At 46.7% G+C, this 16,037-nt stretch overlaps 7 protein-coding genes across 8 annotated transcripts; 4 read left to right on the plus strand and 3 right to left on the minus strand.

Moving 5' to 3' along the window:
* Positions 1-2,761: 2,761 nt before the first annotated feature.
* On the plus strand, positions 2,762-3,335 carry LOC122622523 (cytochrome c oxidase assembly protein COX16 homolog, mitochondrial). The gene is made up of 2 exons (XM_043801024.1): positions 2,762-2,921; positions 2,982-3,335. Exons 1-2 carry the CDS (start codon positions 2,803-2,805, stop codon positions 3,178-3,180), a joined length of 318 nt encoding a protein of 105 aa, XP_043656959.1. The 5' UTR covers positions 2,762-2,802; the 3' UTR covers positions 3,181-3,335.
* LOC122622519 (nuA4 complex subunit EAF3 homolog) lies at positions 3,320-4,992 on the plus strand. The gene is made up of 4 exons (XM_043801021.1): positions 3,320-3,454; positions 3,515-3,629; positions 3,686-3,801; positions 3,860-4,992. Exons 1-4 carry the CDS (start codon positions 3,382-3,384, stop codon positions 4,834-4,836), a joined length of 1,281 nt encoding a protein of 426 aa, XP_043656956.1. The 5' UTR covers positions 3,320-3,381; the 3' UTR covers positions 4,837-4,992.
* On the minus strand, positions 4,942-5,924 carry LOC122622521 (18S rRNA aminocarboxypropyltransferase). The gene has a single exon (XM_043801022.1). It carries the CDS (start codon positions 5,814-5,816, stop codon positions 4,995-4,997), a length of 822 nt encoding a protein of 273 aa, XP_043656957.1. The 5' UTR covers positions 5,817-5,924; the 3' UTR covers positions 4,942-4,994.
* Positions 5,925-6,166: 242 nt separating this feature from the next.
* LOC122621775 (centrosome-associated zinc finger protein CP190) lies at positions 6,167-11,019 on the plus strand. Its single transcript, XM_043799748.1, has 5 exons — positions 6,167-6,302; positions 6,830-7,326; positions 7,385-8,384; positions 8,472-9,412; positions 9,470-11,019. Exons 2-5 carry the CDS (start codon positions 6,925-6,927, stop codon positions 10,415-10,417), a joined length of 3,291 nt encoding a protein of 1,096 aa, XP_043655683.1. The 5' UTR covers positions 6,167-6,302; positions 6,830-6,924; the 3' UTR covers positions 10,418-11,019.
* Positions 11,020-11,029: 10 nt separating this feature from the next.
* Positions 11,030-12,794, minus strand: LOC122621778 (zinc transporter ZIP1). Of its 2 annotated transcripts, none has more exons than XM_043799754.1 (5): positions 12,433-12,794; positions 12,108-12,367; positions 11,843-12,044; positions 11,333-11,711; positions 11,030-11,263 (listed from the first exon to the last, which is right to left on the minus strand). In XM_043799754.1, the coding sequence occupies exons 1-5, from the start codon at positions 12,679-12,681 to the stop codon at positions 11,253-11,255; spliced, it is 1,101 nt and encodes a 366-aa protein (XP_043655689.1). In that variant the 5' UTR covers positions 12,682-12,794; the 3' UTR covers positions 11,030-11,252. The 2 variants fall into 2 exon arrangements, with proteins under 2 accessions (XP_043655689.1, XP_043655688.1); XM_043799753.1 differs by having other exon boundaries at positions 11,843-12,047.
* Positions 12,795-12,972: 178 nt separating this feature from the next.
* LOC122621776 lies at positions 12,973-14,699 on the plus strand. Its single transcript, XM_043799750.1, has one exon. The coding sequence runs from the start codon at positions 13,071-13,073 to the stop codon at positions 14,691-14,693; it is 1,623 nt and encodes a 540-aa protein (XP_043655685.1). The 5' UTR covers positions 12,973-13,070; the 3' UTR covers positions 14,694-14,699.
* Positions 14,700-14,729: 30 nt separating this feature from the next.
* On the minus strand, positions 14,730-15,859 carry LOC122621780 (ATP synthase subunit O, mitochondrial). The gene is made up of 3 exons (XM_043799756.1): positions 15,732-15,859; positions 15,052-15,495; positions 14,730-14,989 (listed from the first exon to the last, which is right to left on the minus strand). The coding sequence occupies exons 1-3, from the start codon at positions 15,759-15,761 to the stop codon at positions 14,834-14,836; spliced, it is 630 nt and encodes a 209-aa protein (XP_043655691.1). The 5' UTR covers positions 15,762-15,859; the 3' UTR covers positions 14,730-14,833.
* Between the last annotated feature and the right edge of the window lie 178 nt (positions 15,860-16,037).

Here is a 16,037-nt window from a genome sequence, read left to right on the forward strand (position 1 = left end):
ATAATAGACATAAAATATATAATAGTATATAAAATATATTTATAAAATGTATATATGTATGTATATGTATATACGTCTTTTCTCTTTTACTGCAAAGAATAATACGTATAACATGCCGAATATGTAACGTCAAACACGATATCTTAGAACTTAGGTTTTAGATTGCTACCATATTTCCCATACAAGTCAGCTTTTGTAAACAGTTTACCTGTATGTTATTTCAATTATAATGGTATCCCCTTTCTCTCAGTGTAACGGAAAGCACCAGATCAGAATGACCCATACAGTTACAAATTATTCGCACACCATCAAACCCGGCGCCTGCGCTCTCTCCCCGCTCTCTCTCTCCGCTTTCTCTCCGCCTCTCTTTTCCGATCCTTTTGGTAGGTGCTTTCACCTGTTCGCTGCGCATGTATTGGTGCCCGCTCACTTCGAAGCAAACGCTTTTCTTTCAGCCTATTTTTGAAAATTTCCCCATATTTTGAAAAGCTCTTGGCACCCAGTGTTTTTCACAATTGCAAAATATCTCCAATACTCAGGCAATCGTGTCCCGAGGCTTTTCCCGATGAGAGTGTGTGGGTTCGGGGATCTTTTTGTTTTGCTTTTTGATGTTCTCAACTTCTATTTTTAATTTTCAGTTATTGATATGCCAAAAAATCTTGTTTCACGTAGTTATACGTATTTCCACCATAGGTCTACAGATAATTATTTTCTGCTCTACATATTGAAGCTATTTCTATAGATTTTTCAACGTCATGTCTGCGAACGGAAAACATTTTGTTGGCAGTCATAAATGTCACATATGAAAGTATACTTTTTTTTGTAACTGTCTCGCAAGAAAATGCCTCCATGATTCATACCTTTTTAAATTGCAAACGTGAAAATGGCTTAAATTCAGTTTCCTCAAGATCTTTGTGATTCCCATCTGCATCTGATGTGCATATGTATGTTACTTGCCCTTCTAGATTGCTTGTTTACCCCTTGATCGTGATCTTTTCAATCTCATCGCCAATTAAAACATGAACGTGTGCTTAAATCATTTTTAAAATCGAAAAGAAGGGAATAAATCTCTCGTATAAACAAGATAATCATAAAATAAATGTATTATTTAATAGGTCAAATGCTTAATAAGTATGCGTTTATAATAAGTACATATATTTCCTTTCAAGCTATTTAAATTTTTAAACACTTTATGATTTTTAAAAATTTGTAGTTAAGGTTACAGATCATATATGTACATACATATGTCTGAATGCAACCAAAGTCTTTAAATATAAACCTATAAATACAAGCCAATTTGATAGCCCCAATTTACTCATTCCGTTTTTTGTTGTTCTCTTATCTTGGAGAAAATTTGGCACCCCGGGGTTGATGAAAAGTTTAAAATTAGCTCAAGCAACACCCACAAAATGACGCAATTGTATTCATTGAAAACAACAAGTTTTGAAGCAAGAAAACTAGATCAATATTTTTATAAAGACAAAAAACATACATATAGCGGGGGGTGAAGAGGACATAGACATGGAAAAGACCCTTGAGAAAACGTCGAAAAACATTGTAAAATAGCAAAACAGTCTGAGCAACTCGCTAAATACGAAAACGAAATCATGGCCATCGAATCCGAACCGCTGACATGTGTTAGTTATGGAAAACCAAAGTTTTCATAATTCCAAAATATACGCGAATTAAATAAGTTCATGAGTGTGTATCACTCGGCTTGGCTCAGACAAGTGCGCAATCTTGTTAGAAAAATCGCAACCATATTTGGCGAAAATAGCATGGAAAAGTCTAATCCGGGCTGAGGGGCATAGACGACTGGGTTTGGCTTACACAGACAAAAATCAGCTTTATACAAAGAACTTCATAATTATTTGTGGCGGATTGTCGGAGAAGTTTGACTTCTTAAGTATGTAGATCATTGTAGCTTCGAGTTCAAGGCTAAATAGAAAACATCACTTTGTTATTTAATTGGTTTTGATTTTATTTCTGTTGGTAAATCACTCAATTGAAAGACAGCGCGTAGGGTGCACTTGAAACTAAAACTGAAATACAATCTATTGGGGGAGGGGTGTGGGTCTATCCCAGTCTCTCAGGGGCCGCTGATGACTCAATTGGCGCCGGCTCCTTGTGAATGAAGCCGCAGCGATCGCGAACTGGTTAAAGCTGTGGGCAGCAAAAGGAAATCTTCGCTGCGAGCTACTTGCCTTGCCAAAGCCTGCAATTGGCCAAGGTGATCCGCATCCGGATCGAATGTCGTGTGCATGTGAGCAGCGTTTTGGCGCTCTTCAACTTTGTCAGTGTCAATTATTTAAAAACCAAAGAGACGACGGGAACCTTGAACTTATCGCCAAGCCTCATGCAAATTGTGGCCATTAGGCGTGCGCCGGAAAACAATGCCTGCTTTGAAATTGTTCTGAAATTGCTCGCACTTGGCAGGGACCACAAATCTTTCGATTTGGATTCAAGGACAACTATTTTCACAGACGACGCCAGCTGCACAAAGCGATTGACATAGGCGCCTAATGTGTGTGGCTAACAACTAAAACAATGTGCTGTGTGCCTTATTGAACATACATTTTCTCGATCCAACAATTTTAAGTCTTTAATATTTTTGTTTATACATTAAAGGGTTACGTATGCAGACTATTTTAATCATTTCACAAAATATAACTACATTGTATAGGAAATGATAAGAATCGCCGTTTAAATTGCGCGCCCAATGCTCTTGCAACTGGTCACACTTTGTTTTTAACTTGCAGTGTAACCGCACCTGCCAAAATGTCATAACACAAATTAACAACAATGTCGCTCGTGGATAAATTAAACTATTACAGCACACGAAAGTCGTTTAAATATGGCATACCCTTCCTCATCATGATGGTGGCTGGCTCCTTCGGACTGCAGCAGTTCTCAAACCTCAGGTAAGCATTCAAGAATGCCCGGAAAAGCATAGCAAACCCATGAGTCTCCACCGTCTATAGGTATCAGTACGCCAAGAAGCAGCCGGTAACGCCGGAGGAGATGAAAAAGTACGGCGTGAACATGAAGAACCGCAAGGATGTGACTTTGGAGTCGGAGTACGACAAAGTCAAGTCCGTAGACATAGATAACTGGGAGAACAAACGCGGTCCACGTCCCTGGGAGGAGGAGGAGAGCCAGCCCTCGACAGCAAAGCACTAGACTTAATGTTTTCAAAACAATTAGCTGCTAAATACAGACTGTTTGTTATACATAGTCATAAATAAATCAACATTGTTTATATCTAGTAAGACAATACCCTGTAAATAATCGATACATGTATCGGTAATTATGCATCCGATAACACTATGCGTGTCGCACGGTCACACTAAGATTTGTTAATTTTCTATTATTGAAAATAAAATGGGAGAAGTAAAACCCGCTAAAGTGGAAAACTATAGTACGGGGACCGATGCAAACACTCTGTTCGTGGATGGTATGGCCATAACGTTAGCTCAAGTATAAATGGAATTTAAAACATTGCCGCCTTTTGCAGGGGAACGGGTTCTGTGCTTCCACGGCCCGCTCATTTACGAGGCTAAGGTTCTGAAATCAAAACCCGATGCGACGCCGGTTGAGTACTACATCCACTACGCGGGCTGGAGTAAAAAGTAAGCAAGCCTACTGTATGCACGCCGATCTGCAATAAAACCCATATAATTTTTAGCTGGGACGAGTGGGTGCCCGAGAGTCGAGTCCTCAAGTACAACGATGACAACGTCAAGCGCCGACAGGAACTGGCTCGCCAGTGCGGCGAGCGCTCCAAGAAGGACAATAAGAAAGGTGGGTTTAGTTGGAAACTCATGTCCTGAAGTAATACATTCAGCTGTTTGCTAAATAGGCAGCGCCAAGGCCAAGAAAATGGAACAGATGCGCAACGAATCTCGTGCCTCGACGCCCTCTAAGGATAGCAACACCTCGCAATCGACCGCTAGCAGCATACCGACAACCAGTGCTGGTCCGGGAAGCAAATCGGATGCCGGCAGCACTGGCATCACGACTCCCAACAGCACCGGCACCACTACAACCAGCCGGGCCCACCGAAAGTCCACACAATCGACGGCATCCACAGCAAGGCCTGGCACGCCTAGTGATAAAAAGGAAGACCCCGCCGCAGCGGAGACTACTGAGGACGAGGCTGTTACGCCGGTGGCGCCGAAAAAGAAAAGAATGAGCGAGCAACGGCCTTCTCTGACAGGAAGCGATGTGGCAGACAAGGCTGTGGCGCCCACTACCACTCCATCCACACCCACCACGGAGCCCGCACCATGTGTGGAAAGCGAGGAGGCTTACGCATCTAAGGTGGAGGTCAAGATCAAGATACCCGACGAGTTAAAGCACTATTTGACCGACGACTGGTATGCGGTGGTGCGGGAGCACAAACTGCTGGAGCTGCCCGCCAAGGTTACCGTGCAGCAGATCTCGGAGCAGTATTTGGCGCACAAGAAGTCCGTGAAATCGACCAGTGCCAGCAAGGAGGTTGCCATAAACGATGTACTCGACGGAATTGTCGAGTACTTCAATGTAATGCTGGGCTCTCAGTTGCTGTACAAATTTGAACGCACCCAGTACGCGGATGTGATGCAGAAACATCCGGACACACCGTTGTCCGAGCTTTACGGATCCTTTCACCTGCTGCGTCTGTTCGTGCGCCTCGGCTCCATGCTGAGTTACTCAGCGTTGGATCAGCAGTCTATGCAGAACCTACTCGCGCACGTGCAGGATTTCCTTAAATTCCTTGTGAAAAACAGCGCAATATTTTTCAGCATGAGCAACTTTATCAACGTGGATCCCGAGTACGTGCGAAATGCCCAGTAAGCAATCACCTCTCCTTGACTTGAAGTAAATATTTCATCAAAACAGTTTGCAATAATTCGGTAGTTGCTCCCAACAACTGGTTTGTAAATTAAAACACAAGTAAAATGTTTTGTCATAAGCTAATGGTAATGCTAATAAATGTCAGCACCTTGTAAAGATTAGTTCTTCGGCTTCGCTTTCGCGTCTTCATCGTCGTCCTCGCTCTCCGACTCGCTACTACTACTACTACTGCTGGTGGGATAGAAGTCGCGGAGATCTCTAGGTTTATCCCGCTCCTGTTGCTCCTTCTCCAGGTACTCATTCTGCACCTTGACAATCTCATCGCTGCTCTTGCATGCTGCATACTCATTTAGAAGCTTGTCGTTTAGCTCCAGAAAGGCATGACCCCACGAGAACTTGCCCAAAAACCAGCGAGCCTCCTCCGTGAATCCACAGATGTATAGAGTGGCGGCGATGGCCTCTACGCAGCTAAGCTTGCAGGGTTTTCCATAGTTGATGGGATTGGCGGCCACCAAGAAGGGGAGCAGTCGCGGATGTGGGCTGCGCATTCTGCCAAAGGGCGTCTCGTCCAGCTTGGCCCACGAGCAGTCGATGACGGCCACGCCCGATGAGGCCACCACATCCCGGTCCAGCGGACTTACGCACAACTGGCCAACGGGCGAGAGCACAAGGCCAGGAAACTTCTGACCCAGTCGAAGATTTGAAATGAGTCCCAGGCGTGCCAGTTTTCTGCCTGAACACTTCTTTGGGTCGCAGTGGTTTAGGTCCCACATTGCCACCGCGAATTTTGGCGGCTGGCCAAGATCATTTTGGGCTCCATCTCCCGAGGATTCCGAGTCGGAGTTGTCGTTTTCGCTGCTGCTGCTGGCCAGTTCGTTGGCCTGCTGAGCAAAGCTGCGGGCACAATTGTGATTCGCCTTGACATTGCGGTAGGGTCCTCCTCCAGCTTTCTTTCCTTTTCCCCGGTTCCGTCCACTCATTGTGTTTTGGTTAAAAACTATATTCAAGCAGAAAAGAATCGAAGTGTTTTTAACGTCTCGTGGTGAACAAGCGCCCACCCAATTTTTTTATATTTTGATTGCAAAGAAGGGTGGCGCAAGAAATGTGAGACATTAGACGTCACTTTTCAAAATATTAATAGTTGAAGTAAAAGTATTTAGTTATAGACTAAAGAAATAAAATTTATTTAATTATCATAAATATTTGTTCTGTGTTAAGTAAGTTTTAGCTTGAAATACAATAAGCATAAAGTCTGATTAAAAAATATTTATAAATATAACGTTTAACTTTATGTGCCCTTGCGTCACCTTAATAATTATGCATGGGACTGCAGTTATCGCATGGCTATCGATAACTGCCGAGCGCAACCCTGTCACGCCAGCGATGAATGGAAAAGAATATGGCGACCTGACTCTGGAAAAAAATTAAAATTTGTCCGGCAAAAGTACTGTGCAATACAAGGAAATGTATGTATTAAAAGTGCAATTGTACGGTGATCGCCTTAAAAATTTACATTCAATCAAAAGACACGCAGTAAACATGACGCTGGGGTCAAAGTGATTTGTGTGTGCCCCAAAAAAACCATTGTTGTGTGAAGTGGACAGGCCCGCCAAAAGGGCTCAAATAATGCCACCCACCGAAAGATGCCAAAGGTGGACTTGCGTTAAAACATTAAAGGATTACAGACAATGAACAATTACTGAGAAATAATCAAAAAAAGGCTGGCGACGCGCACAACACACACACACGCGCGCGAAACGGGCACACATACACAGGCTTATATCGATATTTGCGAGTTGCATTTCGCGCCGTGGCGGCAGAGCAAAATAAACCGAATAACCGAAAATCAATCAATGGGCGTCCATTTGAAACTAACAGCGGAATATACCATACTTACTAATTGTTATTGTGTTGCTTCTTTCTCGGGTTCCCTGTTCACCTACGGCCCATCCCAATACGCCCTTCCCGACTCCTTACCCCTGCCGGAGTACAGTTGCGCCCTGAAGCCAGAGCAAGCGAAACCACGGGGAGGCTAACGATAAGGATACGGAAACGGAGAGCACGGCCACTAGCCAAGGACACAGCAAGATGGGTGAAGTCAAGTCCGTGAAGGTGGACAACTGGGGAGTCTTCTTCCTGCAAAAGCTGCAGAACTTCTTTAACAAAACGGATTACTGCGACCTAACGCTCCAGTTCCGGGACAATTCACAGCTAAAGGTACATCGCCTTGTGCTCAGCGCCTGCACCGACTATTTCAATGTGCTGGAGCAAACCTGTGAGATCGTCGACGATGCCCTCATCATGCCCAACGAGTTCCAGGCGGACGTGGTGGTGCCCATTGTCAACTTCATGTACACAGGCACCCTGGAGTTCGAGCTTAAAATGTACGGCAAGCTGTTGCGCACCGCCAAGGAAATGAACATGACGGTGCTGCTCAAGCTGCTAGAAGCGCACCGTCGCACCATGGAGAACGTTAATCGCCAGCAAAGGGTGAGTGGTGGCATTTCACCATCTGCTTACATATTTTGTAACTTCTTGTTTTCTTTAGCCGCCTAGTCCGAAGGGAATCCGCCGGCGCACAGTTGGACAGCCGAGTTCGGGTCTTCCACAGCAGCGTGTCTTGGGTCCTTCGCCGCAATCGCGAAATGTCGCCACACCCATCGCGCAACGGGCCAACACACAGCGCGGGCCCACTGGCAACACAATGATCCGAACATCTGGTGGCACAAATCGCACACAGTATGCAGAGAGCAGCAATGTCAAGCAGGAGCCAACGTCACCATTCGAGCAGCTGCGAAAGGGTTATAACAACAACAAGAGACCAGCACAAACAAGCCTTTTATCGCCGCCATCCAAGAAGCCCAGCTTGGAAGAGGTTAAGGAATTTGCTGAGCAACAACGGATGCGCAAGCAAATTGCTGCGGAGTACGGGGATCACGATCCTGAGTATGATGGAGGAATGCTTTATGATGATGTCCATGCCGGGGACGATGATGACGATGATATGCCACCACAGCCATCTACATCTAAGCAGCAATCCCCACAGGGTACACAGACCCAGCTGGAGCACGGATCCACCACCATTATCTTGAAGCAGGACTCTCCCAGCCAGACCCCCACAATAATTGTCAAGGATTCCTCCAACGCCAAGCTTAATCATACAAAGATCATTGCCGAAGTCTTGCGCCAGTATCCACACATTGTGAAGGGCCACAAAAACATCAAGCTAAAGATAATGCCCAATACCCCGCCCGCGCCGACAGAAAAATCTGCTCCAGCGGCAGTAAAACCCCCGGCGAATCAGTCCTCCGCTTCTACATCGCCACACAAGAAATTGCACGTGTCTTTCAAAGCCGACAAGAGTACGCCGCTAATCACAGCGCAGCAGAAGGCGGCTAGCTCTCAACAAAAGTCCGGAACCACTCAGTCAACTGCTACCCAGGCAACTGTGGCAAATCCACCAGCAAATACAGCCGCAGCCCAGAAGAGACGCATTGACAGTAAGACAATGCACGCCTTGATTGCTCAGGGAGCAGAGAATACTACTGGTGAGTACAACATATGTATATAATAGTGTACCAAAACGAAATAGATTATTCTGGAGATACAACTATTAATGAAAATCTCTCTTTTAGGTCCCTGGCTGTGCCTGAGGTGCGGCGTTAACGGAAGACCCATTAGCATTCCGTCGTACCGAGGCTTCCGACGCCATTTGATCAACACGCACAAAGAGACAATTGACCCGGCGCTATGTGAGCATTGCGGCTGGAGGTCTGTCAACAACCGGGAACTGCATTTCCACATGTATATGGAGCACCAGATCAAGTCGCTGCTGTACACTTTTGCCGAATGCGCGCTATGTAACCAGTCGTACCTGACCAAGGGTGAGTTGGAGGCGCACATAAACGAGGCGCACACGGACGACAACAAGCAGCAGTGCATCTACTGTAACAAGGTGTTCGAGCAAGAGCTTCAGCTGTACAGACACATGAAGAGCTACCACAAGGAGCAGGCCCTGGAGGATGGCATTATCGATGAAACGGACGAGGAGTTCCTCGGCTCGCAAGACGAGGAGGAAGAGGCCGAAGGAGACGAGGAGCAGGAACCAGAGCAGACTGGCAAAGTGCGAATTCTTTCTGACATAAGTCTACCAGCCACCAGTGCCATCACAGTGCAGCAAGCTCACCAGGAGCAACTGCAAGAGGAAGAGGTTGACCAGGTGCAGCAGGAAGTTAAATTTGTGGGCGCCGATGGAAATGAGGTGGAGCTTACTGATGAGCAGCGCAAAGAGATTCTCTCACAGCTTAACCAGCAGCAAGCAGGTGCCGCTGCCGGTGGGGTGGTAATGGTGCTCAGTGAGCCAGAAGCGGAGCCCGTCAAGCAGGAGCCCGATGAAAAATCCCTGGCCGGCACCGAAGAGGAGTATGATGATAGCCAAATCTATAGCGAACTGGCTGCTGCTGACTCTGTGGAGAGCGCGAAAAAGAACATTGCTGATGAGAGCAAAGAGTCCGTTGACAATCTGGAATGGGCCGAAAACCTTATAGCCGAGTCTGAAGAACAGAGCAACAAGGAGGTGAGTTTATTAAACCCTTTTATGCGAGTACATCTACAACATGAGTCCACTTTACAGCCCAAATTGGATAAGTCGCGCGATGACATCAGTGAAAAGCTTAAGGAGCTTACCGGCGACTGGACGGAGGATGAGAACGACGACGATGTCGACGATAAGCCCGCTACCGCAGAGCTTGCATCCGAACTAGCCGCCAAGGACCCTGAGCCCACAGTACATGAGGAAGAAGATGATATTGACTTGGCTCTCGAGTCTCTGCACAAGGGACCTGAAGAGCAAGCTGTAGAAAAGGCTAGTGAGGAATCTGTCGCCAGTGCGGATGATGCAGTTGACTCTGACGCCAATATAAATAGTCAGCCCAAGAAAATGGATGTAGACTCTGAAGTGGCGAACGAGAAGGCATCGAAGTCAGAGGTCAAGATCAAAAAAGAGGACGAGCTTGAAAACGACGAGGAGGAATTTATCAAAGAAGATCCACCAATGCCGCATTCCGATCCCGTGACGGAGTTAAGCGAGGCGGTAGCTGACGCTGAGGGCGAAGATGATGTGCATCTGGAGACCGATAACATTCGCAAAGAGCTGCTAGATGAATTGATTGCCGAGGCCGAGAAACCTGATGAGGAAAAGGACCCTGTCCAACCTGAAGAGAGTGCGACGACAGAGGCGTTAGATAGGGCAGTAACGGACGAGGATGACCTGGTGCCACCTACGCAGCTATCCACCGACCCAATGGAGATAGATGATCCAGCAACGGAAACTGTAGCCGAAAATAATGAAGATACCAGAACAACAGACGAAAAAGATGCCGCCGAGGACAAACCAAACGAGAAAGAAGATGTAGCAACAACAGAAAAGGCGACTCTAGAAAGTGCAAAAGCAGGTGATGAAGCGGCGTCAGGAGAGGCTGCCAGCGTCGACAAGGTCAAGAGTCTCATCAGCGAATGGGGAGACGACGATGAGGACGAGGATGAGAATGGGGTTAGTGCGGCGGCGAAGGAGGAGCTATAATTACTAGATTTATTTATGTTCTAAGTTTGGCGATTCAACGCAGGTCAGCAGATAAAAGCATCTGAGCTGGGCGAGAATTTTTGGTTTCTATTGTAAATTAAATTGTTAATGAAGATCAAGGTGAATGATAAGATACGCATATGCACTGGTTTAAGTGTATAAGATCTAATCTACTCATCTCACGTAATTGTAAATCCCCCCCATCCTAAATATGTTTCGCTGCTAGCAAGGAAATCGTAAATCTAAGAGGAGTTCCCTTAAATGCCCTTAAATGAGAGATCAGAGACCAAACAACCCAACATTTAGCTATGTCTGTTTCTTTACACATACACCACCAATAGAGCAACCAACCAACATTTCGCGACTAGGTAAACACTATATATATACACATATGCCTATTTACATACATATAGAGATGTAGTTACATAGATGTTGTTTTAATTCGTTTAAAACAGTGACAGGATGTTCCCAGAAACTAATAAATCATTGACGTTTTATGATTGGCTAAGTAATATTAATCAAAAAGTGAAAAGGGTACCCTTTTTTTTGATTACCAACTTAATTGTAAGGTTTATTACATATAATAAAAGTATAAAAAATAACATCAACTTTGGAGAAAGAAAAAATATAAATGTAGACGAAGAGACTGAACTTTTTACTTATCGTACGGCAGATCGACAATGTAGCTAAAACAAGATTCGTTGGAAATGCACAAGTAATAAGTCTTAAACAAGAGATTAACAGCTGCCAATCCATAGTATTATCCTAAGTTTTCTATGTTTAAAAGCGGCACATTTAGTCACAGCGCTGGGAAGATTTCTTAAAGAAATGCTTCCTATTCCTCATCTGAAATGGGGTGAAGAAAATAGGTCAGCAATGTCATGAGGAAAAAGTAGATGCCATCATTCTACGCACCAGAAAGATAAAAGTTTATGATGCACATGGTGGCAAAGCCGGCGAGCACAGTTGCGAACTGTGCAAATCCCGCCCATCGTCGCGTGGAGTTTGAGTGCCAGCGCGCCTTCTCGCGCGGTATCACCTCACAGACAGTGACGTAGAAGAGTGTGCCTCCCGCCAGAGCTTGAACGATAGGCAGAGTTTTGCTGGACCAAGCGGCGGGCACATCCACGATAAGCATGCCCAGACCAATGCCAATGACGGCTCCCAGGGCAAATACCGAAATGCCGACGAACTGGGCGCGAAAACTCGTCTGCGGATTCGAGCGGAACTCGAGCCCCAGACAAAAGCCCATTACGAACTTGTGGCAGGCGACGGCCCCTAGAAGAAATAGAACCTAAGACGAAACAAAGCAGATTCCGGTTATCTAATTGGACTAAGCCCTCGCGTTTCTTTGCTTCAATATTTGCCTAAGATTGCGCACTATAGCTGATCTAGTCTAACTATGTCAAGGCAGGCGGCACAGACCTTTGTGGATGAGTTCTGGACGCCGATGGCGAGTCCTTCGATGGCAGAGTGCAGGGACAGAGCCACAAAGAGACCCAGGGTGCCGGTCATGGATTGGGCGCACGGTTCCGTGTGGCTGGTGTGGCAGATGCGGGCGTTTGCGTCCTCTACGCTGGCGTCGTCACAGCCAGATGCGCTGGCCGGGTGATCGTGGTCATGAACGCTACTTAATCGAAGCACAAAGCAATTAGATTTGGGTGAGGGGACGGAAATGCAATAAACCTACTGGCTGTGGTGGTGCGAATGGCCATGTGACGTATTGGGCTCCGCTGATAAAAGGGGCGCTCGTTCGTCCACTGCGCCGTAGCCATTGCCATTGGTGGGACGTCGTGCAGGCTCTGTTTCCGGAGTTTCTGCAGCCGAGGAATGAGTGTGCTGAATAGCCTCACCAAAGAAGAAGTGAATGAATTCGTCGATAAAATAGATTATGAAGAACCCGCCGCACATGGCCACCTCAGCGAATTTCGAGTTCATTTGCTCGCGCACCTGTTGCATTCGTAAGTTAACAGGTTATCAAATTGCACCAACACACAAATGCAGCCCCAGCTCACCTCCGGCAGAATGTGAACCAGTGCGGTGGCCAGCAGAATGCCCGCGCCAAAGCACAGGAGCAGGGATGTGGTCAGCGGGAAGCGGCGACGATTCCGCTCCGAAATAAAGGCGGGCAGCAATCCGGACAAAAGACTACCAAGGCCAAGGACTAGCATAGCCAGCACCTTTTCCAGGTCGCCGCGACTCGTGGCAGCCAGAATGGGGCTCGGAGTGACTTCCATGGGTAGACCGTCGGTTTGCAAGCTCATTGTATCAACTGCCAGACTGTGTCATCAAGAGTGGGCCAGTAAAACACACAAAAGTTCGTTGCATTTACTATTTTTAAACTAAACAGTTGCGGTGTGAGCGCAGCTCTTCTCCAACGAAATGCCAAAACGCCTCACAAGAGGGACTGCACGAAAGTAAGGCATTTCTGCAGTGCCCCTTTCAGGTCACACTTCTCCGACCAAATTTTTAATTTCGCGGTTTTTTCTGTTGAATTTTTTTACCATACACTTATTTTACTAGCCATCGCCGCATTACCAAAATGAGAGGGTATGCCCATTCCGACAACAGTTGTGGACTTCAACAAATGCTCCTGTAGTTAAAATTCAAAATTTGACCGTTTCTGTCCTGGTTGGTCCTGATCCGTTGGAAAATGCATCGTCGTTGTATTATTTGTGGCCAGGAGCCGGGTGAGCACTGCGTCTACCCGCGTAATATGTCGGAGGCTCGCCGATGGCAGAACCTGGCCAACCTCAGCAGCTTTGACGTGAACCCCGAGTCGCTCTGCCGGCACGGATGCGTGTGCTCCTCCCACTTGGAGAGTCAAGGATCCGGCTCGGAAACGGAGAGCTCGTTTGGTGCTTCTGGCCGGGCAAGGACTCCAGCTGGCTTGCAGGAATGGAGCAGCAAGTGGAGCTCTTCGGCATCGGACGCCGGCCATGTCTATCCCATCAACCGAAAGGCTACCGAGCGAATGCAGAACCAAAGCAAACACACTCTCGGTTCGGAGGGGCAGGAATTTAGCAGCGCAAACAGATGTACAAATGGTTATTGTCGTTTTCGAAACAACTACAACAGTATGTTCCCGAGTAATCCCCACCAAATGGGACAGAAGTATCCTTATCCACAGGCACCAAAGGCCACCAGCTTAGACAACAAAAAACCTCCTCCTATCAAAGTTAACCCAAGAGTAAATAGACCGTCCTTTGGAGCTGTAAACTGCACCTGTGATGGTTGCACCTGCACTTTCTGTCCAGTGCCAGGAGTCAAGAAAGCGAGCGAATCCTTAGAAGATTCAGGCAGCCAACAAAGTATAAATAAAGAAAAAAGGAAGGATATTTCAAAAGGTAGCCCGAAAAAAACAAAACCCTGTGAATGTCCTACTTGTCTAGATTTCAGGTCAATGGACTTCAAGACTGAAGCAGAAGATTTCTACCCGATATCGTCAACTTCACGAGGAAACCAAAGATCTAGAAATCCGATAAAACAGCAAGACACAACTCAAAAGCCTATGCTGAAGAGCGAATGCTGCCAGGCTTGCATCACGCATCATTTGAAGGATCAGGAAGTGCAGTGCTCAACGGTGACTCTGCCGACACAGAGCTCTTCCCCTGTTGGTCGACCCAAGCTGGCCGGCTCGTTCAGCCATCAAACTGGAAGCACAGCGACGGGCTTCTCCGCCGGATATACCACAAACTCAAGTAACTTTACTTGTGGTGGCGGCGAAAGAAGAAATTCAAATGCTATCAACGTGCTGCTTATGAACGGCAACCGAAATAATGACTATGAAGATCCGTGCTGCTCTCCGGCCAAGCAACGTCCGATGGCTCCACCTCCGGAGATTTGTGTTCAGGAGTCCGATCTGACCGAATGCAACGAACGTGCTGTATTCCCGGAAATTGACAAGCCCAATTACAGAGTTTGCCGATCCTCGAACGAGACCAACGTTCTGGTCCTGGAGGAGGGACCTTTGGATAAATGCAGTCCCATCGCAGGGGAGGATGCGAGTAAATTAGATATCAAGACGCAGAATCGTAGCGATGCTCATCAAAATCCCAACGCGAGTAAAGAGCAAGAGAATAATTTTCTTAACAACTGGCTCGAATCCCCAGCCACAAATAACTTCACCAAGGTTCTGGAACTGCAGAGATCTCGCATCAAGGAGCTGGAGAATCTGCTGGAGCAGCACAGCCTTCTACAGCAGACCATCCAGCACAAGGTTGCGGAGCTGCAGTGCACAGATATACCGGATACTAAAAATAAACCTAAATCGTAAGCCAAATCTAGTAATCGTATCATTAAGGGCATTTAGTTGGTTTTCAAAGGGTGAAGAGTGGTTTATTCGCTATTACCGCTTGAATTCCAATACCAAACTTTCAGTTTGACCATCTAAATCAAGAGCAAATCCTTAAGAGTCTAGGCAGCGGTCTGGATGACATCGGTGTAGAGCTTGACCTTAGTGGCAATGCTCATGTCGACGTACTTGTCGCCAATGGAAACGATCAGGCCACCGATGATGCTGGGGTCCACTCGGGAGGTGATCTTCAGAGACTCGTTGCCCTTCAGGAAAGACTAAAAAGCAAATGAGCGATAAATTGTGTTGGTGAAAGAAGCTATATGAATGAAGTAGCTACCTTAAGGGCACCCTCCAGCTGCTTGCTCTGGGAGGCATCCAATGGCTTGGCGGTGACCACCTCGCAGACGACCTCACCGCGGTGTGCGGCCATGATGGTCTTGTAGGCGTTGATAACGGTGTCCAGCTTCTTTAGGCGTCCGTTGTCGGCCAGCAGACCCAACAGATTGGCGGTAGCCGGAGCGAAGCGGAGCTTCTCAGATGCCTCCTTCAGAGCGGTGGCCATGACCTTCTTGTTGATGATGGGGCTGGTCACGTACTCACGCAGCTTCTTGTCGCTACGGATGGTGGCCTGCAGGGCTGTCAGATCCTTCTCCACCTGATCCAACTGGCTTAACTTGGAGGCAGCCGAGTACAGGGCGGTAGCATAGCGACCCTCCAGGCCGAACACCTGCACTGGTGGCTTCACCGTCGCCTGGGCGGCAGCGGAGCTGAGGGTGCGGCTCTGCGGGATTAGCAAAAGAGAGCACTTGGTGAGTTCTTCGACTTAATAAACATAAACTACCCGGGGCTTGTGGGTTAAGGTGGGCAAAAATTACATAACCAAGAAACGCGCGTTAGATAATTGTACATATGCGACAGCGGGTTGCCCATGCAATAATAACTTGACATGCACTTGAAATGGATTGCCATTGACCTCAGGTGGGTCATTTTTTTCTATTTATTCGCGTTATAACATACCAAAATTGCCAATTTGTTAATAGAGGCCATCGTTTTTATCCCGACAATTTTTCAGCTAAAACTCTCAGCTGTAACCAGGGCTACGTTACTCGTTACTCGACGTGTGTCAGGGTTGTTTTGAGTGCTGTAAGGGTTGCAGCGCGGTTATCGAGTACAAAAAATAGCTGGCTTAGAAATGTTGCACTAGCTAGTTTAAAATAAAGTGTATTTTAATTTAATTATTATTCTGGCTATTTCAAATAGAGCTAATTTGACTATTTAATGGGTACCTAAAGTCCATCTTAATAGTAACACCACCACATTTGT

The sequence above is a fragment of the Drosophila teissieri genome, chromosome 3R, assembly GCF_016746235.2.
Source record: "Drosophila teissieri strain GT53w chromosome 3R, Prin_Dtei_1.1, whole genome shotgun sequence".
Lineage (NCBI taxonomy): Eukaryota > Metazoa > Arthropoda > Insecta > Diptera > Drosophilidae > Drosophila > Drosophila teissieri.